Here is a 25833-nt window from a genome sequence, read left to right on the forward strand (position 1 = left end):
GCTCAAATTTTTAACCTGGTAGTAATTATGGGTTGTTTATGCAGAAAAATACAAAGTAAATGTTGCCAAACCACCATGAATAACAAAAACCATAACAAAACAAAAATAATAGTAATAAAATTATACAAAAGTTGTATAATAATATTGTGTAATAATACTAAAATTATGTTTCATGCTAAGAAAGTGTATTGAGTTGAATTTAATCTCACCACCTCTCTCTCTCTCTCTCTCTCTCTCTCTGTCTCTCTCTCTCTCTCTCTCTCTCTCTCACACACACACACACACACACACACATTTGGCCACTAAAGGTATAAACCATTTTCTAACACAGCAGGAGGGTTAAACACATTTGGGTTTAGTCAAATTATGAGGAACTATAGCATGTTATGTAACATCTCCTATTTCCACAGGTTTGAGCCTCCACGTGCAATACCGCCTTAATCCGCAGAGCGGAAGTAAAGAGTCGTGTTGTGGCTGTTAATGATCAACCACGTCAACGGTCTAAATGAAACCACTGCATAGCCCATCCATTTACATCTGGATCTCAAAGTGTGGGAAACACGCATAAACACAGCACCACTAAGGAGTAGACTGCACTGCCCAATCGTCTCCCCGGCAAGTGGAGGACCGAGGGCGGTACTGTGAGCTGTTCTCCCCCCTGCTGTCGTCACAGCAGCCTTTTATAAACACATTGTGCCTTTTTTTTGCCCGCCGCCGCTAGCTGGACCACCGACTCTTTGAAGCTCACGCTGCCCATGACTAACCTTCTCAGGATATACAGCTGTTATTAACATAACAAAGATGGCTACGGAAAACTTTGAGATGAACGGGGATGCTGACCGAAACGGGGAGACTGAGGTAAGCCGGCACTATCTTTAACTTACTGGTACCAGTCACAAAGGACGGACAGGGGCACATAGCTTCATGTTCAGTTATGTTAAGACTTCATATCCCGGTCAGGCTCAGTGAAGGGCGAGTTATCCCGGTCCGAGCAGTGAGATACTCGTCGTTAACACAGGAAATAGACTCGGGGTTTCATCCCTCTCCTCCCGGCATCCTTTTGCTGTTAAACGTTACCGAACAAAATCGAAACAAATGTCATTGCGAGTAGCTTTTGAACTGTTTTAGCTAATGTGATAAGTTAGCGGCAGCAGCAGCTGATTAGCCCATTTCATTGGCTCATTTAACCGCTTTACTTATTCCCAAAGTAACTGTTGAGCGAGGAGTCCGTCTACTGTTATTGGCAGAGGGTCGGTTTACACATAATGACAGAGGATACGGACCATGTGGGTGCGGTGAATAGTCATTGCTCTGTAAAGGCATCTCAGGTGGATCAGCTCAGCCATGTGACCCGAATCAGGGATCTGGATCTGGATTTTCACATTCAAGAATGCAAATATCAGCTTTAAATCGCCACTCCTTAACTCTATCTGCTGGGTTATTATACATATATGTAGCATGCATAGTACAAGTGTGCGTATGTAATTATGTATCGATCAATCAAACTTTATTTAAATCGCGCCTTTCAAACAAATCAAATGCCATTCAAAGTGCTTTACAAGCGATTGATAAAACATAGGATGTTAAAAATGGATTTAGAGACTAATGCACATTAAAATAACTAAAAAAGTTAATTGAATAAGACAACAATAAAAGATGGGTAGTTACACTACACACTACACAAAATGAATAGATTATAATAAAACAGTAAAATGTTACTAAAATAGAATAAAAGAAAATAAATAATAATGGTGATAATAAATAAAAGAATTATATAATCATTAAAACCATAAAATTATAAAACACTACATAAAAGCCAGACTAAACAGATGAGTTTAGTTTATATAAATATCTACAGATCCTCTGGAAGGCTGTTTCAGCTGTTCAGAGGCTGAAAACAGCCTTACTAAATGTCTTTGTTCTGCTTTGTGGAACAGCTAAAATGTACTGTGTATATATACAGTATGTCATCCAAACTAGTGGTCAAACTAGTCACAGAGACACACTGTGCTTCACAGCATGAGAATACAGCGACCAGTTCCTCAGCAATGTTAGTCAGTGATTTGAAGGGTCTTTGATAAGATCTTTATTGCACTTGGTAGTTCCTCTTATTCAAACTGACAAATCTCTTCATAATGCACTTTCAATGAACAAAATCCACAGCCCTCCTTTTGTGCAAAAATGTTTGAAAAAGTTTATTTGAAGACAATATGAAGCTTCAGCCGTCCAAATTACTCAAATCAAGTTCATATCTTTCAAAGTTAGTCTTTTTAGTGCCTCTTTTGGTTTCCTTCCACTGCAGCTAAACAGGAAAACACTGTTGAGACACAAAGAGGGAATTTTCTTTTTTTACTAAAAACACTGTAACTGTGGAAGATATCACATTATTTGACTCACTCAGACTGCTGATGTCTCATATATGAGTCAAATAAACTTTCAAATACATTTATTCTCAAAACGAGAACTGTAGATTTTGTCCCTCATCACTTACATTGTCAGCCTAATTAGAGGGAATCTTCTTAACGTCGGTGTGAACAGGTGGAATGATAACAGCGAGTAAAACCTGTTTCAATGTTCATTTGGGCACCTGACTGTTGTTTTAAGACAGACTTAATAAATGTTATTACATTTCTTAAAGGATATTAAAGGACATTATTACAAGTTATCACAACTTTTTCTTTCTCTGTTTCATATGATTTTACTGTAAATCAAATATCTTTGGGAGTTTGTTGGTTGGACAAAACAAACTGTGAAGATTTCATCTTTGGGTGATGGAAGATGGAAGTGTTACTAATAAAATTATATTTTATACACATTATCATCAATTTATTATGCTCATACAGTAGGAATTTATTGCTCACTGTCAGACAAAAACTTGTTGAATGATGTAACGATCATGATAGACGCTGCACATGTGAACCCAACCCGAGTTCTCCAAAAAGTCGAGGAAAAAACTCCCAGTACACAAGGGGAAGACAAAAAAAACCTTAGAAAGGAACAAAACAAAAGAATTAGAGAAAGATTAAACTTTTGAAGAAATGAGAGTGGATACAGCTGTCCCATCTGCTGGTCTACCACTCGAACATCTTGTTCCTCTGTGGCCTGGCAGATTTTCAGGGTTGGAGAAAGTGGCACGCAGAGTTGAACCTCAGTGAATGATGTTGTCTAACTGGGCACACAAGGGTAGCATTGTTGGACAGCTAGCTTAAATTCGACTCCAGCACTGCGCTTAACTCATAAGCAGACACACATTGGTTTCGGCAGTGGCCACGGTTTCCTGTGATGTAATGTTTAGACGTGTTTAAATGAGGTGTTTAGCACCTCCTGACCTGTGAAACAAACAAGAGAAGTGGTTGCAATTCTACGTAATGGAAGGAGATCTATTTCTGTGCAACACATCTCCTTGGGTAATCAGTCTATTTGAGTTGTTCTGCAAAAATCTTCCATACACCAAATTCTCCAAAACACTGCATACAGTATTTATTTCATGTTTTGTTTTATTTATCAAGAAAATAATACTGAATATCATATCTATGAGCATATGGGGCCGCACAGTGTTGTACTTATATGCTTTCACATGTAGTCGATGGTGTGTTTGTGCTCCTAATAGTGTGGTCAAGTGTCCACTCACTTATTTGGGTGGAGTCCGGTTTGCCATTCTTATGTTTCAGATAAGATTTCTTTCTATCTTCAGATAAGATAGAAAGAAAGAATATGTATTCCTGTTTGAGTTCAGCTGCTGAACACTTTCACTTCTTTCAATACTGTGGACAGCAAACCAAAAACATCCTGATTGCACAATTCTGGGTTTTATTTTTGTCATCACAATGAGCAGTTTTGTTCCAATTCTACGCACCAAACTCACTGCAGAGCTTCATAATGTTGGGTTCAACTGCTCTGAAACTCAAAACATCTGAACCCAAAAGATGATTAAAACATTGACTGAAACAGACACTGCAGATAGATCAATTAACAATGGATAGTGAGCACTTAACACACAATGTCAGTCAAATATCATACTTGTTATCACTACAGTAATGTTTATTTGAAAGTAAGTTATATACTAGTTATGATTTTTTTGGACTGTTAGCTTTTATGGGAAAAAAATCTGTTTGTGGTGTGGGGGGGGATTTCAGAGTTTACAAAAAAAAGTCCACATATGGAGCTATGGGTTTCCTGCGAACGTGACAACATACTTTTCTCAGAAGCAGAGCACATTTTTATTTTCAGCATTGTGGTGAAAGTGTTTTGTTTTCTATCATTGCAATCATCTATCTGATGATAAATGCTTCAAGTGTATTTAGTTAGATAAGTGCTGCTGAGTTCTCAAATAGAATACGTGGATTTAAAGATACCTGAAAGATTTCTTCACAAAGTCATAAACTAATATGTGACATCTATGATCATAGAGGCATTAACATTAATGTCAGAGAAAAAACATCCACCACCTGAAAGTGATAATGGGTTTGTGGTATAAATGGTATCATACTGTGTCATACTGATGTGATGGTTTTGTTTTTCAGGTCCCGCTGCGGGGTACTGGGAGGAGGAATGAGAGACCTCTGAACATGAACCATTACGCCAATAAGAAGAGCGCAGCAGAGAGCATGCTGGATGTGGCTCTACTGATGGCTAATGCCTCACAGCTGAAAACGGTGCTGGAGCAAGGATCAAACTTCTATGTGGCCCTCGTAACTCTCATTAGCATCTCCCTCATCCTACAAATCATAGTGGGAGTTATGCTCATTTTTATAGGTAAGAGTGGAGTTAATGTCCTGGTTTTCTGTTTTGCAAACCTTTTTTTAAAAAATCTTTTTAGGAAAGTGAAGTCAGTTTTATTTATATAGTCTAAAATCAACACACAAATCACAAATTTGCCTCAAAGGGCTTTAAAATCCGCACAGCATATCGTCACCTTCCTAAAATAATGGCCTAAGTCTTTTTTTGACAAAAATGATTTTTTTTGCCTAATTCATCTCCTCATGATGCTAGCCACATCCTTAGTTGAACAGATCATGCGATTCTACCCCTGTAGTATAATAGCCTATGTCAAGAGTGTGACTTAATCATCATATTGTGTGGTTATTTAGTCTTTTTATTCAGTCTTTTTAGTCAGCATTTTAGTCAGCAAAATAGCTATGTCCATGAAGCTAGCATTTAGCAAAGAGTGGAAAGAATCTGTGGCTGTTGCAAGTGATTACAAGGCTTTCTGTTAACTCTTTTCTGCCTTTTAAACAATATTTCATCTACAGTTCTTGTCTCATTTTTTCCACATTACATGATCTAATTAAGAAAGATTTGAATACTGTATTGTAATCTAACAGCTAGAAATTATGTGTATAACTAAAAAATTACAAAGGATCCTCTTTACTTTTGTGTTTTTATTTAATGAAAATCTCACTTGAACATAATATTAGTAATCATAACATCATTTGACCAGTATTATAGTTAGGGCTGTAGTCTTCTGGTCGACTGGTCGATTAGTTGGTCGATATGCTCTCGTCCGACTAAATTCTCATTGGTCGAATAATCTCCGTGTTATTTTCATAAGGAGAAAAGTGCTACATCAGTAGCTTTCCAGGAATAATCCATTATTTCCTGCGGCGTGAGGGACAGACTTAACAAATTCCCTGTGAAAATGGGGGTGTATTCAAAACACCCCCGTTGTTTTCAAAACTTTGAACTCGCCCAACCTAATGGAGGCTGCTGGGTCTAACTGTACTCAACGTTTACTGAACGTTTACTGAATCTGTGTTTCTCACAACAAGAACCCCCGCCAGGCCAAAAAAAAATATTTTTTAATAATTGATATCCGAATGAATACCCATTCATTCAGAAATCGACAGCGTTTGGGAGTCTCTGTGCAGCGCTGTTCCGGTATGTGAGTCAACCTCTGTCGTTGCCTGGGAAACCACTGGTGGCGTGGCTCCGTTAAGGAGTATGTTTGCGTAGGGAGTGGGAAAGAGCGAGAAGCAGAGAAGTGACGGTGGATGCGAGCGGAGCAGAGGAAAAGGCCAGTAGTAAGTTGTCAATACAGTACAGTCAGTTAATAAATGCTAAACAGTCACGTCTGTTGTTTCCCCAAATGCTGGAAAGGTAAAGGGGGTTAGCGCCAAAGTTAGCAACAATGGGTTAGCCTAACCTGAAGACACAAAACAGAGAAAAACAGAACAGAGAAATGTGTGGCTGCACTCTGTCCCGTTACCTCCCTCCCGCGCACGCAACTAATCGATTAGTTGAATTGATAAGTTGATTATGTACGATTTTAGTCGACCAAGATTTTCTTTGGTTGACTACAGCCGTAATTATAGTATGCCTGTTGTGCAGTGTCTATAGGCAGCTTGTGCACTCCTAAGGGTGCATGCACACCATCATGATTATTTTTGTGTTTTCTGAGAAACCTGAAAAAATGACTTAGGTCGTTATTTTAGGAAGGTGACAATATGATAGCCTCTATTCTTAGACCCACAGTTTAGCCAGTTAGCCACCGCCCAGTCTTAAAAAGCTAAACCCCAAACATAATATAAAACTCAACATAACCCAAACATATTCAATACACTATTTACAATAATAAAAAACTGAGAAAAGATGACGATTCTCACATTTCAGAAGCAGGAAACAGTGACAATTCAGCATTTTTCATTTAAAAAATGGTTTGAGAATGATTTATCAATTTTCACTTTTTTTTGTTGCTAATCAACTAATCGTTTCAAACATGATTAATGTTGACAAAAGCAGTTCTGCAAACTGCCAACATTTATGCACAAATTTTATCTAGAGATTATCATTGTTTTACTGCAACTACACTTTTATTTTTACACATTGAAACATGAATTTGTTTGTTCACAGGTTTACACTGAGTGATATACAACTATAGGCTTTTTTTAGTTTACCTTATTTCTGAAGCTAAACTAAAAAGCACAAAATCTTTGTGACCTTACTTGACCCCATGAATCTGGAAGCAAACTATTCAAAATTGACTCAATAGAGATTTCTCATGAATAAAGTAATGACCTTACTTGACCCCATGAATCTGGAAGCAAACTATTCAAAATTGACTCAATAGAGATTTCTCATGAATAAAGTAATGACCTTACTTGACCCCACGAATCTGGAAGCAAGCTATTCAAAATTGACTCAATAGAGATTTCTCATGAATAAAGTAATGACCTTACTTGACCCCATGAATCTGGAAGCAAACTATTCAAAATTGACTCAATAGAGATTTCTCATGAATAAAGTATTGGATTGATAAATTGGAAGAACTGAGCCTCTCGATACAAAGTTTGTCGTCCCGTAGAGTTGTGTGCTCCTTGCTCCCCAGCCCTTGTTATCTTATCCTACCAGAGACGACTGTTGTGATAAAGAGCTGAGAGCCACAGCGGGAAGAAACGCCTGTCAGTCACCTCTGCTGTCAGCTTTTTCTAATTTAAGCTCCCTTTACCACTTGGAATTAATATTTAGCATAGCAGTTTCACCAGTACTGACATGGAAAGTTAAAAAAAAAAGCAGAACTGCCCCTCTTCTAAGAAGTAGGTCCTCACATGTTCTCTTGTCAGAGCATTTGGGTGTGTTATGTCCTCATGAAAGAGCAAGCTAATTATTGACCTGAGGGCAATTCTGTCAGATGTTGTAAATTTATATCATGTGTTCATTAATTATTGCTTCACTGCTCATCCTACTGGAAACTCTGTATTGCCCCCATGTGGGAAGTGACGGTCATTTCTATGAACTAAGAAAAACTCAGTTACTGTATGTCTTCATGATTCATTTCTGTCTTTCCAGTTAAGTGGAACTTGAATGACGAAAGCATGCACTACAAGTTGAACATCTTGGAAAACATTGCCACAGCCTTCGTCTTTATCATAGTCGTGGTCAATGTCTTCATCACAGCCTTCGGTGTCCAGCAGCCCCCCCAGAGTGCTTGACCCTCCTTCTTCACGATGCTCACTGATCAACGCAGTCAAGACGGACCTCCATTACAGTTTTTGCACACATGGACCAGATATTCATTCACTAAACTAAGTGGCTCGAAAAACATGCTTTTGTTGTTCTGTAATTCGACCTGCCAGGCTGGAGGAGACCAAACACACACTGAGGATCGAGTGACATTGTCTGCTGTGTAAGAAGCGGATAGATGAACCTAATCTGGTCCTTTGATGTGTGTTCGTTAGAGGGCTTCCTTTCTCTAACCATGGCTACAGACAACTTATTTGTGGTCAGTTTTTATTTCATACGGCAGTTACCTCCTATCATGCTCAGGTTACTGATGCAAATAAATGACGGCCTTTACTTATAAAATAAACATATCAGGACAAATACTGTATGTCAGTCAACATTATTGTGAAATGTGTCCTGAGGAAAAACAAATTCTGTTTGTGTCTCTCAGCTTAAGCCAAATGTATTCCTACATACTGTTTAGAAAAAAAGACTCACCCAGCTTAACCCCAAAACAGAATTTGTTTGTACTCAACGAGGTCTGCAGAAGCTTTTCTCTACTTGCATGTTGCAGCTAATGATTTACAAAGAATGCCACAATCATGGGTGCATCAGGAGCATTCTTTACATCATTACATGACATAATAGCTTTATTACTGGAGCATATTATTGGTGTTTACAGTGTTTTAAAGTTCTGCCGATTGATGAAGTGGACCTAAAACTTATTTTTAATGTGCTATGCAGTCTAGTATGTTTAAATTGATTTATATGTACATATTAGTTACTGCCTGTGTCTGTTCACTGAAATATATCTTGTGTACTGTGGTTAATTTTTAAGCTTTTTTATGTCATTTTTATAAGGACAAAAAATGTTTTCAGCTTTTACTATATGATCTTGTATTACACACTGTGACTATTGTTTATAAACAACAAAGGTGATACGATGTGTTTATTGTCTTGCTTATTGTTATAATGCATATTTCTTTATTGACCAAAGATAAAATGTCCTAATTATACAAATGATGGCACTTCAACATTTAAGGCATTTTTTACACAAGTACACAAAACGTAACCAACTGTCAGGCACAGGACCTCAATGAGTGTATCAACAGACAACCATCAGAAATCAAATATCAAGCTTTTCATTTAGAATAATATAGAAAATTAACAGAGTACAAACAATAACAACAAAGCCATGCAAGCTGCAAAAATGTGTTTCCATACCAATTCAACAAAGCACCAGAAGCTGAGTTATACATTTTAATCAAACTGCTTACAAACAGCCTGAGAAAAACCATGTTAATGTTATAAACCTGTTTAATTTTCGGGGTAAATTCATTTACCACCTGACTTTTTATTTAAAATAGGGCTATCAGAAAAAAAAGGCTTATCAACATATAGTTGGCAAAAAGGCACAGTAAGAACATAAAAATATCCACAAAACATAGGATACAAAACCTATCAATTAGGGGGGAAGGAGTTTGTGAATATTTATATGTAACGTTACGTTTTTTTTTTAGAACTGAATTGACTACTTGTGTGAGATAGAAAGTTCAAACTATTCAGAAATCCTCTGTGTTTTCAGCGGTAGGTTAAAGGTTACAGACTAACAGGAAATATAAAAGTTTTCATCCTGCCTGGAAAACGGAAACAAAGGCACCGGGGAGTATTCAGCCAAGCTTCCGGTATTTAAGGACACGATGAAGACAAGAGTCAAGAGTTTAGTAAAGAGCAGGACAACGTTTAGAAAAAGTTCATAGATATATGAAAAAATTTGGTTAGAGATGCCACGAAGTAGGTGGCAATGCCTTAACCGTATATGTGTTGCAGGCCACAAGGGCCAATTCCATCCTTGTCAAGGGGAGTGCTAACCTTCTCTCCTTTCATACAACACAACTATTTCTACGTACAACGTCACGTTATATAGACGGAATAATGTGAGTCAGTTTCACTTAGGGTGCAATTTTCACTTATATAAATAATACATCTACAAAACATAACTACTGAATGTGTACTCTAACAAAAACGTTGATTCGCGGTTGAGCTTCATTGTTACGTTGATAAGTTCGACTTTTGTATTGTTTTGGTCGTATCGCTACCCATGATGCACCGCGCTGGTAGAGCGGGATATCATTGGTTGGGACATACATGTGATTCCGAAGCTCACTATGAACTCGCCTAAAGCATAAATATACAGCCACAGCTTAATTTGATTCGTGGTTTTTCAAACGACTGAGCTATTTTATGTGGAAATATGAGCCGCTTAATTTCTGGAAGCTCTTATGAAGCCAACACAAGCCAGATGTTGTTTGATGATGTAGCTCTTCTTTACACCACAAGATGGCGGCCATGTTTCACTATGAGATCAGCCTCATGGAGAGCAACTGCAGGACAGTAATTTCTTGTTTCTTCCTGAATTCGGGGTGTATGTAGAAATGCTTACGCTCGTTTTAGTGTGCTTGACATCAATGGTAACGAAACAGAAAATGAAACATACTTCTTCATTACTCAAACAAATGTGCATAGTTCAGCACACTGAACGGAAATAGTGTTTTTTGAACCCAAATAAAAAGTTGGAAACTAAATCTGTCTATCTGTAATCTGTCTTGATAACAAAGAGGAAGCAAGCACATACAGTCTATGTGTTTGCTTTGTGCAATTATGGGACATTATTATATGGCTGCAAAATATACTGATTAACTAGCTATTATCCTTTTGTGGTGATGTAAAACAGCTAAACCTATATAGTTAAGAGTGTACCTCCAAGTGTTAATATTGACTGTTAATATTAAAATTCCCAATTTTGTCACTAATGCTGTCAATGTTTTTCTTGTTTAACTAGTTTGTAAAAGCTGCTCTACACCACATTTGAAGTCTGTAGCGAGAACAACTTGTTTAATCTGTTTGTTTTTTTAATTCTACTGTGTTCATCCCTTGAGTTTAGTCATCCCTTTAACCCAAATTAAATAGGTATCAACATAAGAGGAAATACGACACAAAGTGCCAAATGTAGCTCCAAATATGCCCCATCTTTCTCGTTTTTAGATCACACAAAAAATAATATATACAACTGTGTACAAAATTAGTATTGAACCCCTGAAAAGATATAGTGTGCTGTGCTTTGGTACAAATAGTATTCATTGGAGAAGTTTTGCTGAAGCGCCTGGTGTGAGGGAGTCACGCCTTACTTCATGAGACTTTCTTCGGTGTACCATATAAGCACCTCTTGAGCTTTTTTTTTCAAACCCAGACCAGCCATCCCGAGGGCCCGGCTGCCTCCCGTCAGTTTAGTTTCTACAGAACAGAAAGAGCTTCTTAGTAACACTGAATCAGCAGCATAAAGTGGACTTATGTTTTCAATAACACGCATGTGTGACAGTTGATATACAGTGACCACTTTCTCATTCAAGTGAATGATACTGAAGATACTGCACATAAGTACCCAATAATACTGACAATATCTGATTGTCACAATCGCATGTCAAGTACGGTTAAAAAACTACTTCTTACCACTGTAGTAATAGAGTAAAGCCATTCCAACTGCAACGCTGAAACAGCCCAGAAAGAAGAGGGGACCTGGAAAGAGGTAAATGCAAAACAATGTAAATGTAAATAATTCTTTTGAATTGATTTTTGAAGGTTATCACTGAATCATCCACTGATTTCATTCTTAAAAGCCAAACTGTTTCATTTTTTTCTTGGCAAACATTTAAGAACACCTCCATCACTATAACCAAATTTATTAACACTGCAAACGTCTTTCACAGTAACATCTTACCTCTTTCGTTCATAACATATCTCTGTTTACAGACACGTGGATATGCGAGTGGATCTAAGGAATCTGGAGGCAAGACAGATGGCTTTTAGGGTGTGTAGAACATACTAGAATACAACTAAATATGTGTAATCAATTCTATAATATCCAAATAATGAATAAATATCTCACTGGGATAACACATGATCTAGGTTTTTGGGGACTAACCTCTGAGGCGGAGTCGTGTGGGTAAGCTGTAGTATACCTCCTCTACATGCAAGTGAAGAGCCCTGTAAAATTCCTTGCATGCCTCCTCTCCTTTCCCCCGCAGGTGTGCCAGGAGCTCACCCACTCGAACACTAGTGGGCACGTCCAAGTTTCTGAACTGGAAAACAATAACAGCAACTGTAATATAATAATTTAGATCCCAGAAAGGAAAATCTCTTTCCTGGGGTGCTTGCTGACACAGAAGCTGGTATGAAGATACTCTCGGTGGTTTGCCAAAATCAGAATGAATTAATTATTTTAGAAATGATTTCATTTATTCATATGAAAGTGTTGTTTCTTCATATTTTCATACAACTGTATATTTCCTACGGACATAATTTCCTTACTTGTGTTTGAAGCATAGCCTGTGTGTGTGATGGGATGTAACTAAGTACATTTACTTAAATGCTGTTCTTCAGTATAAATTTAAGGTACTTTACTGCATATTATACTACTGATATAATGCTTGAATAGTGTGCTACTTTTAATCCATTACAATTCAGAGGGAGCTATTGTACATCTTCCATCATTACATTTATCTGACAGTTACTGTGTACTTTTCATGATTGAGATTTTACATAGAAAACACACAAATGATGCTGCTTAGAGGTGAATACAGATGTAAATACAGTAATATTACTCCAACAAGGCAATTCTGCTGCACGAAGAGCAGCTTTTGTTTTGAAACATAAAACATTTTGCAGATACAATTTTAATACAGAACTGTTACTAGTATTGGGAGTATTTTTACATTGTGGAATAACTTTTACATGTGATATTACACTGTGTGACTGTGTGTATGAGGACGTACCTTGGTGGCCTCCTTGTCTGACAGTATTTGCGGGTAGATTCTGTTGAGCTGCAGGATGAGTTTATCTACCAGCTCTGTGTCCAGTCTCCGCTCAGCTTTGAGGAAGGCGCTGTCCTCTATCAGCTGCTCAAGAAAACTGTCTGTTCAGAGACAAGTTTCAAACAAAAACGACTAAGTACGTGTTCATCCTCAGCACACTGTTTGATAATGGCTAGCTTTTACATACCCAAACAGGCTACTAAACGGACATTTGACATGATCTCCTGTTTTTCGTTGAAACTGTGGCAGGAGAGGAGTATGAGGACATGGAAGTTTGGGAATATTGCGGGGAAATTAACACTTTTTGGGCATTTAACGTTTGGTTAAACTTAGGTTGACAGGAAAAACTGAAAAGTAAGGGTCACTCTCCTGTCAAACATCGTTAAGAAACTTTTGGGAAACCTAAAAAGGACTTGCAATGGGGCGTGACGTTTTCGTTGGTAAAGCATTAGTGTTTTGGTTTGAACTTAATGGTTAAAATATTAAAGAGAAGGCTAACTACAGGGTTAAATAAGCGTTATTTATAGTTAAAGAAAGACACGAACCTCCCATTGTGGACTCCCTTCTGCTGCCCTTTGTTTGGACCCTCCCACTGACGTCACCTCGCACAGGGCGTGGTTACGTAACGTCACGTCAACGTCTTCCCAAAAGACAAAAATGTTAATTTTCCACCGGAAATGGAAGTTAATGTGGCAGAGCTTTACTCTTATAATTACTCTTTGTCGACTAAATTCATTTCAATAAAACTGGAACTTTTAGTTTGGTTTAAGGTAAAGATATTATAATTAAACTCTAATGGAACAACAATTTTTTGTGTTTTGTAATTAATCTCAATGTGTATATTTCATACAATAACTTCTTTTTCTGATCTTTCCCAGACAAAAATAATTTTTTAACAATTTGTTTGATCAAATAATTCTCTAGGACCAACAACCAAGTGTATGTTCATTACTGTATGACACACTTTGAGTTTCACTATGAATGAAGAGTGCTGTACAATTTAGATGTATTTTATTATTAATTGTTTGTTGTGTACATGTTGTTTTATTAATTATGAGATATACAAATAAAATAGATTTCATATAATTTGGAATGTTTGCATACACAATAATGCACCTACAGTATGTAGTGTTTAAAAAACTGAATGGTTGCTAACTCATGTTTAACTGCAAAAGAACAAACACCTGAGAATTGTGAAAGTTAGATTTATTTCTTCACCAATCATAACTGTTAGCATAGACAGTTGCCTGCAGTCATGAATCTTGCTAGTGTTTTACCACAAATTCTTTCTTCTTGAAACTCGGACCACCCAACTCCACTCAAACTCCCTTATGAAACAAAGAGGATGATGACATCCTGTCTGAATAGTGGCAAATAAATACAAATGCAGTCGTAGTAAAAACATATAAAATCAATTGGGACCAAGAACAGAAGCAACAACAAGTAAAATATTTTTGACATAGCACAAACATGAAGTTTTAGCCATGTTTGCAAATTGCACTGGCACAATAAACACACAAAATGGCACTGCAGGTGTATTGTTGGAAGACAATGGATTTTAGGACTGAAAAGGTTTACAAAAAGCTGTATTAAAACAATAACATTAAAAACTCTCCTTCATGAATAAAGGTTATGAATACTATTAACATCTGACCTTAACTTAGAAATCTTTAAATAGGCTTTGCATTAATACTCTTCCTTATTCATGATGAGCATGATTTGTAACAGCTCTGCCATTTCTACAAATGAGAACCACAGTTATACAAAATCTAGTTAAGACACTGAATTTGAAGCTCCGTATTTCCAGGATTGTTCAGTGAAAACAATGAATTGCATTGTTTTGTCATGAGATAAACATGGTTATCAAAAATCTTGCTTGTTTCTCTGGGCTGTCAGAAAGACATCCCTATATTGAAGGCCAACAACTAAGGCAGAAAAGCTCATCTGTCTCTTTTGTTTGATTTCACACAGTCAGTTCAAAGTTAAAAGAAATACCTCATAATTCTTTGTTGCTATGAAATAAATATGGATAAAAAGATAAGAATCACTTGGAAATGATGTCAACAATCTGGCAGATAAACATGCACATCCAATAAAAATAGTGTATAATACTTGAAACAATTCAGAGTTTAGAAAGAAAGTGGAATCGCCTAAGAGCAAATAAGTAAAACAGAAAGTGCTCAGTCAGGGTTACACAGGCAATAAGTAATCAGCAAAACACACGTCTTGATTCTTCCTCTGCTTCAGTAATCATAGTGGTGTATATATATATATGTTGTTGGAAGACTGATGCAACGTGTCACACTTTCGGACAGAACTGTAAGGAATTGTACATGTTTGTTTTGGCACTTTAAAACAAGGCCCTTTGCAAATACTGTAGGGTGTGTTCTAGTGTTAGCAAAGACATGATTTGAACCGTGATTGGAGAGTTGAAGAAACCAGGAGCACAGGTGACTGACAACTGTCACAGACACTGACGAACCTCCTTAAGGACACTTGGCTTGGAGAGATTTACTGTGAATGGAAAGATAAAACAGAAAGAAAAAAAAAAAAATCAAATTAAACTGATTGTTGATTGATTTGAGTTTACACAGCATTAGTGATGAAGATGAAGTTAGTTCATTAAGGAAGCAGTTAGGAAAGTTAGTGCACAGTGAGGAGTGAAGTGTGTTACGCATGCAGGCTTCAATTATAACTCATGATACTAAAGGCAATGATTAAGTCAGATTAATTTGAATTTTTTTCACCTCACTCACCCTTATATGTCATCATAAACCTTTAAAATTCTTGATTTTAGAAATACAGTACATAGAGAATAAATTTGTTACAAAAAAACACCAGTACTGAAGTATAAACTGAGCATATTCAGGAGGACGGTGTTCGTTTCTTTTGGTTTGACGTTTGTCTGCATCCCGATCAATCACCAAATAAAATATTGAATTTTACTATCATTTATTTATACCAACATCTCACAAGATATTTTGGACAAGTGAGAGAAAAGGAAAGTTGTATTTCGAACTCCGATAACACATAAATTAACGTAATTTCAGAGCATATCTACAAAATTTCTGACTTTTGTTGCTTCTCAAATACATCTAATCCCTAGTTTCATATAACTTAAAACGCTTCAAAATCTGTTTAAATATATCACAATAAAATGATAACCATAAAAATGGTATAAAAATGTAAAATAAAATACATCTTGTCAAATCTTCAGAAACAGTTTTCAGGCTAGAATTGACAAAAGTTTTTTTCATATCTTTCTATCTTTTGTTGATTTAGTGCATCGCTATCTCCACCCACAAAACAACTCACACGCACATTAAAAAGCTTGGTATTTTCCATGTTTAATTATACCTGTTGATACTTATCACAACAACTTTGAAAGAGATGCCGCCTAGAAGCAAATGTCAGTTTCATTAAAATTAGCACTTAGGTTTCAGTATCATGTGGTTCTTGAGCCAAATACTTATATAACTATCACAAGCTAAGACTTGCCAACTGAATAGATGCTGTATGTTAATTTTACCATGAAAATAACAGCAACTTAAACTGCATAATTGTTTTTTTTTGATGATTAAAAAAAAAAAAAAAGTTGCAAAGCCTGAGTTGGAAAGATGCAAATATCCTAAAAATGATGTAGGAGTTTTCAAAGGCTGCAGGAAACCTTGTACATCTGACTGCAGAAGAGAAAAGGGAACTCTGGTGCTTTGTGGCTTAGAGGTGGCTCTGTAGGGTTGCCTCTGACTTACATGATGACTGGAGGAGGCTCCCTTGCCCTTTTTTTTGCCTTTCGCTCCCACCGCTGTGGCGCTGTTGCGGCGCGCCTGCTCGTGATCGAACTCTAAGTCCTCTAGGCGCTGAGTTAAGGCCAGTTTCTGCTGGATGGCCATACGTAACAGAGAATTCAGGGTCTTCTTCTCATCCTCAGCAGCAGCCAGTTGCCTCTGCATGTCGTCCAGCTGAGTCACATACTCATCGCACCTGAGAGAAAGAGACGGAGGAGAGGAGGGAGGAAAGAGAGGGGGGGAAAAAAGGAAGAAAAAAAAGAGATAAAACACTATTTCCAGCAGGTGGTGCACTTTGCCTTGAATTGCTACTCCTGTCACATGTTTTCTCCATTCCCCAGACAGCATTTTCCAGATGGGAGGATGAGGTCCCTGTTAGCTGACTCACACAAGTATTACATCAGACAGCTCCCACAATGCTTTGTGTCTTTCTCACAAACACACACACGGTTAGATATTCACACAAAACACTTTTGCAGCTCTAAGAATCGACACTAAAATTTAGAATTTTAAAAAGGTGCTGAAAAACGTGTGAAATTAGCAAAATACAAAAATATATCTCGTTATTTTGGTATTTTTGTCTTTCATCATGTGATAGATGGTAAAATACATGTCACGTGTTATGGTGTGTATCCTGGAATGCTCGGCCACCAGGATGCCACAAAATGGCTAATTTCATGTTTGTCAGTGAATGAAATGCGTATCAGGGATAGTATATCGTCATACCTTGTAGCAAACATGGCTCGGAGAGAGGAGAATGTGGCGGCATCCTCTTTCAAAGCCTTGAGTTCATTGCGGAGCTTCATCATCGTCTCAGTCACCATGACCTTCTCGCTGTCATACTTACTCTTCAGGTTTGCCAGAGCGATCTCAGCGGTCTGAAGGGAACAAGATGTTACAGAATTATCAATGCCTTGCACTTTTATCAAGTCCTCTCATTTATGTGTTGCTGAAGCCAGTTTTTCTTTTCTGTTGTACTTGAGGAAAACACTCTTCCTCTGAAAAAAAACATACACAGCAGGCATGCATACACAGTGGTCTTCTGACCTGTTTGTTGGCCTTGAGCACAGCTCTGAGAGTGGCGATCTGTTCCCTTTTGGTGCTGAGCAGGGACTTCAGTTTGAGAATCTCTGCCATACAGGCCTCTTTGTCTTTGTCTGCCACTGTGCTCAGCTCCAGATTGGCAAGTCTCTGGCGTGACAGCTCCGTGGTGCGGTCCACTGCCTGCTGCAAGTGGCGGATCTGGTCTCGGATGATGGCTACGAGGTTATAGATGTTCATGGGTTCTGGGCGGTGCTCTGGGGCTGGAGCTGGGGCGACTGTGGTGCTACTGGAGTTTGACTTTGCAGGGTCAGTCTCAGTGATCAGTCCATTAGTGAGAAGTACGGAGGAGTGGTGCTCCTTCCCTCCTTCTTGCCCCCTTCTTATTATGGCCTTGCCTTCCTTGTAGTAGTCGAGCATGACACGGTTGGGAGTCTCATTGTTGCACATACATACATGGTTGTAGAGATTGGCTAGCTCCTCACTGAAAGCTATGAGCTCATCCTGCGCCACATTAAGGCTGCCGAGTGACTCTCCTGCAGCCTCGGTAACCAGACGGAGTTCCTTCTCCAGACGAGCCACCTCCGCTTTATCCGTTTGGCTAATCTTCTCCAGGGATGCTAACCTTGACCTTAAGTCCTGGACCTCGCTCTCCAGTCGCGCTCGCTCATCTTCGTACTGTGTCCGACATTCCTCGTACTGTGCCTTCAGCGTCTTCAGCTCCTGCCTCAACTCCCCAGCTTCCGAAACCGCCACAGTGTATTTACACTTCAGGATCTCAGGTCCGTTGATGTCCAGCTCGTAGTAGTCTCCGTCATCATGGCTGTCTCTGTCTTTTTCACTGTCGAGGGCAGAATGGCGCTCCTTACTGGCCTGGAGTTTCCTCATTGCGCTGAGATTCTCAGTGAGTTTGTTGACAGTTTCCTTTTGCTCGGAGACAGTCCCGTAGGCCTGCTCCAGCTGCTTCTGGCTCTCCTGCAAAGAGTTGATAAGCGCCACTTTCTCTCGCTCCACCTAAAAGTAACAACACAGACATTTTGAGTCATTTGGCCAACTTTGCAGCACCTGTACAAAGTTGGATCACTGGGAACAGAGAATCAAAAAGTGATCGTGACTAAGGTCATAAAGAAAAATAATATTTGACGCACTGCAGTGAAGCTTACCTGACAGCCTCATTTGCATAAATATCTCACAATGTATGTCTGTGATGAATGCAAATGCTGATTTATTACCTAACAGTTTAGTTCAGTCACCATGGAGATTTGTTTGTTCATCAGTGATGTTACAGAAAAAAATACTGGTGATGACTGAAAAGTGCAAGATAATGAAAAATGTAACACAGCCTCTGTGAAATTGCCATCTTACATCAGGGATGGAAGGTGCTATTTATTTCCAAGAATTATGAGAATTATTAGTCCATTATTTGTAGTATATGTGATTCTCGTTCACATTAAGTCACAATCCCTGCTCAGGTGCTTATGTGGGCTTTCAGAGAGCAAAGTGGGTAAACTACAAGCAGGAGAAATCTACTTCAATCTAATTTTGAGTAATTAAATTGAATCATGGGATCAGGCAACACACTTGCAGTAATTATCGTACCTGTACAAGCTGCTGTTTAAGTTTCTGGATCTCCGAGATGTTGAGCTCACTCAGCAGGTCGTCCACCAGGCTAGGAGCCGGTTTGATGGGCTCTCCTCTCTTGTTCACAGCAGCTCGGTTGTCTTCGTCACCTTCGCCCGTCTTGATCAAGCCGTTCTCGAAGCCTCGGATCAGGTCGTCGTTGTCAGGCTCCGTGACGGCGGAAGGGTCGTCGTTGAGTTTTAGGTTGTCGATGGAGATATTTAAAGAGCTATTGTACACGGAGCCGCCGATGGTCATGTAATGTGAGAGCTCTTTGCGCAGGGCGGCCTTCTGCTCACGCTCCGTTTTAATCGTCTCTAAGGCCTCCGTTAGCTGTCGCTCAGCGATCTCTCTGAGGCGCATGGCTTCCTCCAGCTGGCTGTTGAGGCACTGGGAGTCCTCCTCCAGACGGCGGATCTCATGCTTTAGGCCTTCAAATTCCACCTGTACATATGGTCAAAAATAGAAGTAAGACTGAATAATTTCATTCAATTGAGTAGCGTCCACTGTGGTTCCTCTATTAGGCCAAAGTGCCTTACAGCTTGCCAAATATTGTCAATGACCATATGACGATAAAATAAAACCAATGTTTGATTCCCATTTGAAATCATAACAACCTTCAAAAGTATCGGGACAGCGACGTGGTTACATTAGAAGCAAAAAGCAATAATGTGGGTAGTTTGAGTCATAAAAAAATGTTTAAACAGGAACAACAATACTATTTTAACATCACTTCCACCATGTTTAAGGTGTGTAACAAAGTGTGTTTATTTGTCGCACCTGGTTCTGCCTCAGCACAGACACTTGTTTCTGAAGAGAGATGTTCTCCTCTTCCAGCTCACTGTAGTCCTGCAGCAGACGAGTCTCCCGCACCTTGTACTCTCTGATGTCATCGCGCAGCTGACTGCGCTGCAGCTCCGCCAGGTCTGAATTCTGCACACAGAAGGAGAGGAGAAAAAAAAAAAAAAAAAGAGAGGAATGATGCTATGTTATGGCAGGCCGCATGTGAATAAACTCTAATCAAAATCAGTGTTTACTGTCATTGATTGAGGACAACATCAACCAGGCGATGGAAGCTGCATCCTTGAAATTGTCCGGTCACTGTGAGTGAAATGAAGATCAGTATGTCAGCATGTTTCACATACCACTGGGGCAAGACTTTGGCAGGCGAATGTTATGACGACAGGAAGACATGGTCCACTTACCAAATCCATGCTACAGACAGCTCTGGCGGAAGACATCCTTTGTGTCACTCACAGTGGACCATTACATCATATTTCCTGCTGGGTTCACTGTGATCCTGCTTACTGACCCTCCCCCGCTACAAGCACCAACTCTTTCACAGCTCACCCTGACAACAAGTGGTGGTCTGTCGGTCTTGTTCTCAGTCTCAACTTCTGTGAGCTTTACTAAACTTCTCCTCCGTCTTATTTTAATTGTAAGTGACGACATTATTAGAGAGTCATACCATGAGCATATAAACACAAAAAAACCCCACTTTGACTCAAATTTACTGGCTCTCATTTAAAACCGTGAAATCAAGAGAATGTTCTTTATACATTTCTACCGGTGCGTTTGAATTAAGATTGTAAGAAACATTTAACTATTTTCAAATCAGCAAATCAGCACAAACTTATTACCTCTCTCATTTCCAGGGCGATGGATGACAGACGATCGTTTTCAGCTTGTGCGCTGGTGATGGAGGCTTTGGCCTGTCGAAGCTCATTCTGCAACTCTAGGACCTTCCGCTGGTAGAGAGCCTCCTTACTGGCGGACTCCAGGATCAGCGATTCTTCCCTGCTTTCCCCATCTGCTGCCACCTTCCTGTGGGTTGAGTAAGCTTGCCCAAAGGCCTGAGGACAGACAGAAAGAACAAACTCCTTTAAAGAAGGAAAAAAAAAGCAGACATGATCTCAGAACCACAAGCAAGGCCAGAATAACCACCGGCGATAAGATAAGCGCCCTCTTACCCAAACAGTATTTATTCAAAAACACCAGGGGCTTTACCATTACCTGCATTTACCACCAGTGCCATGTTACCCTGGTGCCACACTTACTGTTGGTGTTATTTGATGATGTTTATACTACACACTAACAGAGCATGGAGAGAGATTACTGCAAGCACTGACTGCTGTTCGGCCATTCCATCCACATTCAGTGAATGAAAATCTCCTCATTCTGTTATGGTCTCTTTTGGAAATATGAGTTGAAGAAATCTAAATTGAAATCATAGTGGAAAGTTGAAAATATCAAAATTCAATACGTATCAATTTAAGGGTTTTTTTTGTTTTTTTTTTACATGTATTTTGTTTCATATGTAAATGGGGTGGAAAAACAAAAACCGAAAATGTATAAGCTTCATGAGACTAGAATGAATGGCAGAGCTGGTGGATTTCATTACATTGTATAGGTGTAATTAATCAAGTGGGTGTACAACTTATTGTTCTAAAACTTTTTAAAAGTCATTTTTTTTATTATTTCTGAAACTAACCACATATTGTGATCATCAGCAAGTCCTTTGAACTGTTGCTATTCTATTCCACTGACTTGTAGTTTCTAAAGAAAAAAAAAAAAGACTATAATGTTTTGCAAATGAAAGCAAACATTTGCATATTTTTTGCAAGTTCTTCAAAAAGCTGCTGCTTTTGTAGAATATTCAGTCGTCCAGTAAAGGTTTTTCCATAGCAGAGAGGTGAGTAATGGTGGTGACCACTAGTGAGCTCATAAATGCAGTAATGACTACATACCGGCCAAAGTGTCTAGGCTTAAAAAAATGTGTTACTTCACTTTGATGTTTGAGATTCACTGTGCAGAATGATGTGAATATGTGTATGTGCAGAGTTTGAGAAGAAGGCTGTTTTCACATTCATCTGCTGAAGTTTCTCGGTGCTCACACACACACGACAAAAACTATTTGAATATTCAGGATTTTTTTTTAAATGAAGGAGACGGTAGATGTGTTTTTATACGTCTGGAAACAGGACCGGAGGGGATCTTTAAGTATAACCATATTGACAGTCAAGACAACATCTTAACTGCTTAAAAAGGTTGAACAAAGTTGATGTCAGATTCGCACTGACGTAAAGGATTGTAGACATCCAGCCAACATGCACCGACACCGAGCCAAACCGGTGATGTAACCACTACTGTCCAAGGAAGTCCTGAAAACCCACCAAAGAGCAGCAGCTCTGCCCCCTCACCTATATCCAGCCCCGCTCTCTCCCTCCCTCCCTGATTTCTCTCCAGATCAAAACAATTGATATGTGCAACAAGCAGTCAGTCATGATGTCAGCTCTACTAAAAAGGGGAAGTAACAGTCAGAATCATAAGATCGTTAGAGAATGAGATATAACGATGAATCATATAGTGACTAGACTGTGATCTGTGCCGTGAATAATGTAATGTGGACAAAATTGACTGCCATCAACATAAACCACAGAGTAAGTCACTGAACGATCCAGGGGAAACAAAGATGAGTTATGTCTTATGTATATTTAGACTGTTAGTCAAACATCTGGGTCATCTTGTGTTTTTTAAAGTGTGACGGCCATTATTCACTATCGCTATCATTATTCACTATTTTTTGACATTTTAAAGACAAATCAATTGACAAAAAGAATCATTAGTTGCAGCTCTGGATTTATGTATTGGAAATTGTACTCATCGACATGAATGTAGTTGCCTTTTTACAGCATTAAAGGGAATCATCTGTGCGCAATATTATGCACTACGGGCCAGCGGAGAATGAATTGTCACTATCTACTGTAAATGAAGAACACAACTACCTTGGCTGAGTTGAAAGTTGACAGTAAAGACATAGCCAATACACTAAATTATTAACAGTGATGGTGGAGGTCTTGTCCATAACAACTATGACTGCTGGGGCCAATGTGGAAGTACCTTAGGATGCACTTCCTCTAATGGTTGATAAGAAGGGCAACAAGACAACTTCAGACTGCGCTGAACAGATGGGGAAGCCCCAACTTCTCTCTTGAATCACAGTCAAGTTTTCCTACATATAGGAATATCAGCAGATATTGTCTCTCCTATTTATGTCCATATTTGTGCAATTTCAATAAAGCATTGCTTTATTACGAAGATATTAAGGGTTACAGGTGTCTCAGCCTGTCACATTGAGGTGTGCTGGTTGCTGCTTCACCCATCACACCTTCAGGTTTACCGAGGCCTTTCCTCATTCTCATATCATGTGAATAATATACTGTTTCCCAGGAGCATAATGAGATAAAATAAAGAAACCATGACATTAGCTGAAGCGAGAGAATCAAATTATTCCACAAATGGATGTGAAGAGAGAGCATTTTAATGCTTAAGTAAGTTTGGTAGCAGCTGAATTCAGTGATGACAGATGAAAAACATCTGGGCCATGAGAGACACTGTAAGTCTCTTACACTGAGAAATCCCCCCAAAAATTGGTGGTGAGGAGAAAAGTGTGGAAAGCAGAGGCCACTGTTGTAGATGTGGGTTTGAAACGTCAATCCAAGGAGCCAGCTAGGAAATCAAGATAAGGAGTGTTTTAAAAATGCAGTGGAGGGACGGATGTACTTCTGACTGAATTTCACATTAAGTCTGAATCATGCCTCGTTTTTAATGCAGTCTAACCCTTTCTGTTACCTTTAGACACAGTTAACTACCACATATAGAGTATTGGTCACACGGACCTGGACATTTGGCATGCTACTGTGGCTGCAAACGTCTGACTGAAGGCCTCAACCTAACATACCAAGAGCAAGTACGGGCAAGTGACCAAAAGGGTTTTTTTAATCTTCAAAGTGAAGAAATGATTAAACTAAGAAAAGGGTGAACAGCATATGATGATGTGTCATAATGGACTTCATTTAGATAGTTAGTTAGACTATGTGGCACTAAAATCTAGTTTGTTCTTGGTACTTTAATAACTCTAAATTATGGCTGAGCTATGAAGAAACAAGACCCAATGGTTGATAGCTAACATCATGGTTCTGATTATAGCTCTGACTGGCACGTTCACAGCCGTTGGAAAACTGAATGTTGACCGTTGTTTACGTCTTGCTAACCGATTATTGCTAATTTTCTCATATCGGTACGAATTTCCAGCAAGTGTCTGCGTGGCTTCTTTTTTTTTGTGACCTCAGGTTACCTCCTTCAGCTGATCCAGCTCCTGTCTGACCGTCTCATACTCTGTCTCCAACTCATCAAATCGCTGCTTGAGCTGTTGTTTCTCCTCCAGCACCGCCAGCCCGTACTCAGCCGCCTGGATCTTTTCATGGGTCGTTTCTCGCAGCTCCCGAGTGAGACGCTCGACCTCGGCTTGGAGCCATTGCGGCCCGGCCTCTGTCACCAATACCGCCTCGGGATATTCCTGCTCCTCCATAGACATCTTGGCGAACCGCCGACTCACAACTGTAACGGGACCCAACCCTGACTTAGCAGGAGAAAACCACCTAGACCACAAATCACTGCCTTCTTTGTTTGAGCCGCATTGTCGTGACTTAGATAGAGTTTAGACCCATCTGCCTGTTTCCGCCGCAGACATCGATGGTGCTCAGTAGAGACGATACTTTTGTCATTCTTGAGGACTTTTCCCAAGCTCTCTTCGTGGAGCTCACAGAGGAAACTTGAGTTGAGATCATCGATTGGAAAAAGCTACCCCTGAGAGACATTCAAATCGCTGTTAGTAGGAAGGGAAATGTAGTTTTAAGTGCGACGCCAGCACCTTACACCGTACGCACGCTAGACGTCATATTGACTTCAAGTACCATAATGCATTGCGTGGTATTGGACCGCATCCAGTGACATACAGGAGATAGCAATACACTACTGTCATCTAGAGGTTTTAAGGTGAAAATACAACTACAGCCTCAAGACAGATACAATATTTTATTGGTTAAAGGCATAATTTGTCATTATGGCAACCAACGTTTAGTCTATAAAATCTGACAGAAAGGGAAAAATGTCCATTTCAAGTTCCCAAAGAGAGAGAGAGAGACAGAGACCTTTGTTTTTTATCAAAGTAGTCCAAAGATTTTCAACTTAAAGTGATATAAAATGTAGGAAATCAGACTGAATGCATATGTGCTTAATGTAACATGATTAACCAATTATCATAATTGTTACTGATCCATTTTTGGCCACTAGACTGATTAATTAATTGGCTGATTGTATCAATTCTATTAGTGATTTAATGTAAATACAGCTACACCGGCACTCAGAACCTGCTCCTACTCCCAAACCGATTGACACTAAACAACTATTCGAAAAGGTGTTCGTATGTTGCAAATGCTGATTTCATACATGATTGAACTTAGAGGAAGTTAAACTGAAAGGTCCCCCACGGTTTCTCATTTCCTCCGAGCCTCACCACAATCTGTAGTCTTAAGATAAACTGTATGAATGTGAAAGTAAAACACTTGTTATCTGGGACTTTCCTCGTGTCTGTGTACAAAACTTGGCTGGGTGGTTTGACAGGGTTCAGGAAGCTGTCTTCTTTGTGTTTGATTGACCTGTTGTTGCTACACCTGCCCGGAGCAGAAACCTGCTGCTGATCGTAAATGGTGTGTATACCTGTGTTTCTGGGT

The 25833-nt window shown here is 39.1% G+C and overlaps 3 protein-coding genes and 1 non-coding gene across 4 annotated transcripts; 1 reads left to right on the plus strand and 3 right to left on the minus strand.

Annotated features, from left to right (window-relative positions):
- The first annotated feature begins 516 nt into the window (after window positions 1-516).
- ninj1 (ninjurin 1) lies at window positions 517-8882 on the plus strand. The gene is made up of 3 exons (XM_067587270.1): window positions 517-858; window positions 4524-4755; window positions 7786-8882. The coding sequence occupies exons 1-3, from the start codon at window positions 802-804 to the stop codon at window positions 7926-7928; spliced, it is 432 nt and encodes a 143-aa protein (XP_067443371.1). The 5' UTR covers window positions 517-801; the 3' UTR covers window positions 7929-8882.
- An 822-nt stretch (window positions 8883-9704) lies between these two features.
- LOC137182319 (U6atac minor spliceosomal RNA) lies at window positions 9705-9832 on the minus strand. The gene has a single exon (XR_010928320.1). It is a non-coding gene; the product is annotated as a U6atac minor spliceosomal RNA (small nuclear RNA).
- card19 (caspase recruitment domain family, member 19) lies at window positions 9706-13508 on the minus strand. The gene is made up of 6 exons (XM_067587269.1): window positions 13355-13508; window positions 12771-12910; window positions 11921-12077; window positions 11717-11779; window positions 11449-11514; window positions 9706-11232 (listed from the first exon to the last, which is right to left on the minus strand). Exons 1-6 carry the CDS (start codon window positions 13359-13361, stop codon window positions 11123-11125), a joined length of 543 nt encoding a protein of 180 aa, XP_067443370.1. The 5' UTR covers window positions 13362-13508; the 3' UTR covers window positions 9706-11122.
- A 490-nt stretch (window positions 13509-13998) lies between these two features.
- LOC137181504 (protein bicaudal D homolog 2-like) lies at window positions 13999-24873 on the minus strand. Its single transcript, XM_067587267.1, has 8 exons — window positions 24396-24873; window positions 20899-21111; window positions 20039-20191; window positions 19238-19702; window positions 17645-18652; window positions 17324-17475; window positions 16562-16793; window positions 13999-15323 (listed from the first exon to the last, which is right to left on the minus strand). The coding sequence occupies exons 1-8, from the start codon at window positions 24633-24635 to the stop codon at window positions 15321-15323; spliced, it is 2466 nt and encodes an 821-aa protein (XP_067443368.1). The 5' UTR covers window positions 24636-24873; the 3' UTR covers window positions 13999-15320.
- Between the last annotated feature and the right edge of the window lie 960 nt (window positions 24874-25833).

This window comes from Thunnus thynnus, chromosome 4 (genome assembly GCF_963924715.1).
Source record: "Thunnus thynnus chromosome 4, fThuThy2.1, whole genome shotgun sequence".
Classification (NCBI taxonomy): domain Eukaryota; kingdom Metazoa; phylum Chordata; class Actinopteri; order Scombriformes; family Scombridae; genus Thunnus; species Thunnus thynnus.

Bases quoted from the DNA above. Each gene is read 5' to 3' on its own strand.
- ninj1 (XM_067587270.1), top strand. From the start codon at position 802: ATGGCTACGGAAAACTTTGAGATGAACGGGGATGCTGACCGAAACGGG. The intron at 859-4,523 runs GTAAGCCGGCAC...TTTGTTTTTCAG, and splicing joins ACCGAAACGGGGAGACTGAG to GTCCCGCTGCGGGGTACTGG. The intron at 4,756-7,785 runs GTAAGAGTGGAG...CTGTCTTTCCAG, and splicing joins AGTTATGCTCATTTTTATAG to TTAAGTGGAACTTGAATGAC.
- card19 (XM_067587269.1), bottom strand. The intron at 12,078-12,770 runs GTACGTCCTCAT...ATTGTTTTCCAG, and splicing joins CAGACAAGGAGGCCACCAAG to TTCAGAAACTTGGACGTGCC. The intron at 11,233-11,448 runs GTAAGAAGTAGT...TCTGTTCTGTAG, and splicing joins TTTACTCTATTACTACAGTG to AAACTAAACTGACGGGAGGC.
- LOC137181504 (XM_067587267.1), bottom strand. From the start codon at position 24,635: ATGTCTATGGAGGAGCAGGAATATCCCGAGGCGGTATTGGTGACAGAG. The intron at 20,192-20,898 runs GTAATAAGTTTG...TTCTGTGTGCAG, and splicing joins TCGCCCTGGAAATGAGAGAG to AATTCAGACCTGGCGGAGCT. The intron at 17,476-17,644 runs GTCAGAAGACCA...TGTTCCCTTCAG, and splicing joins TGCTCAAGGCCAACAAACAG to ACCGCTGAGATCGCTCTGGC.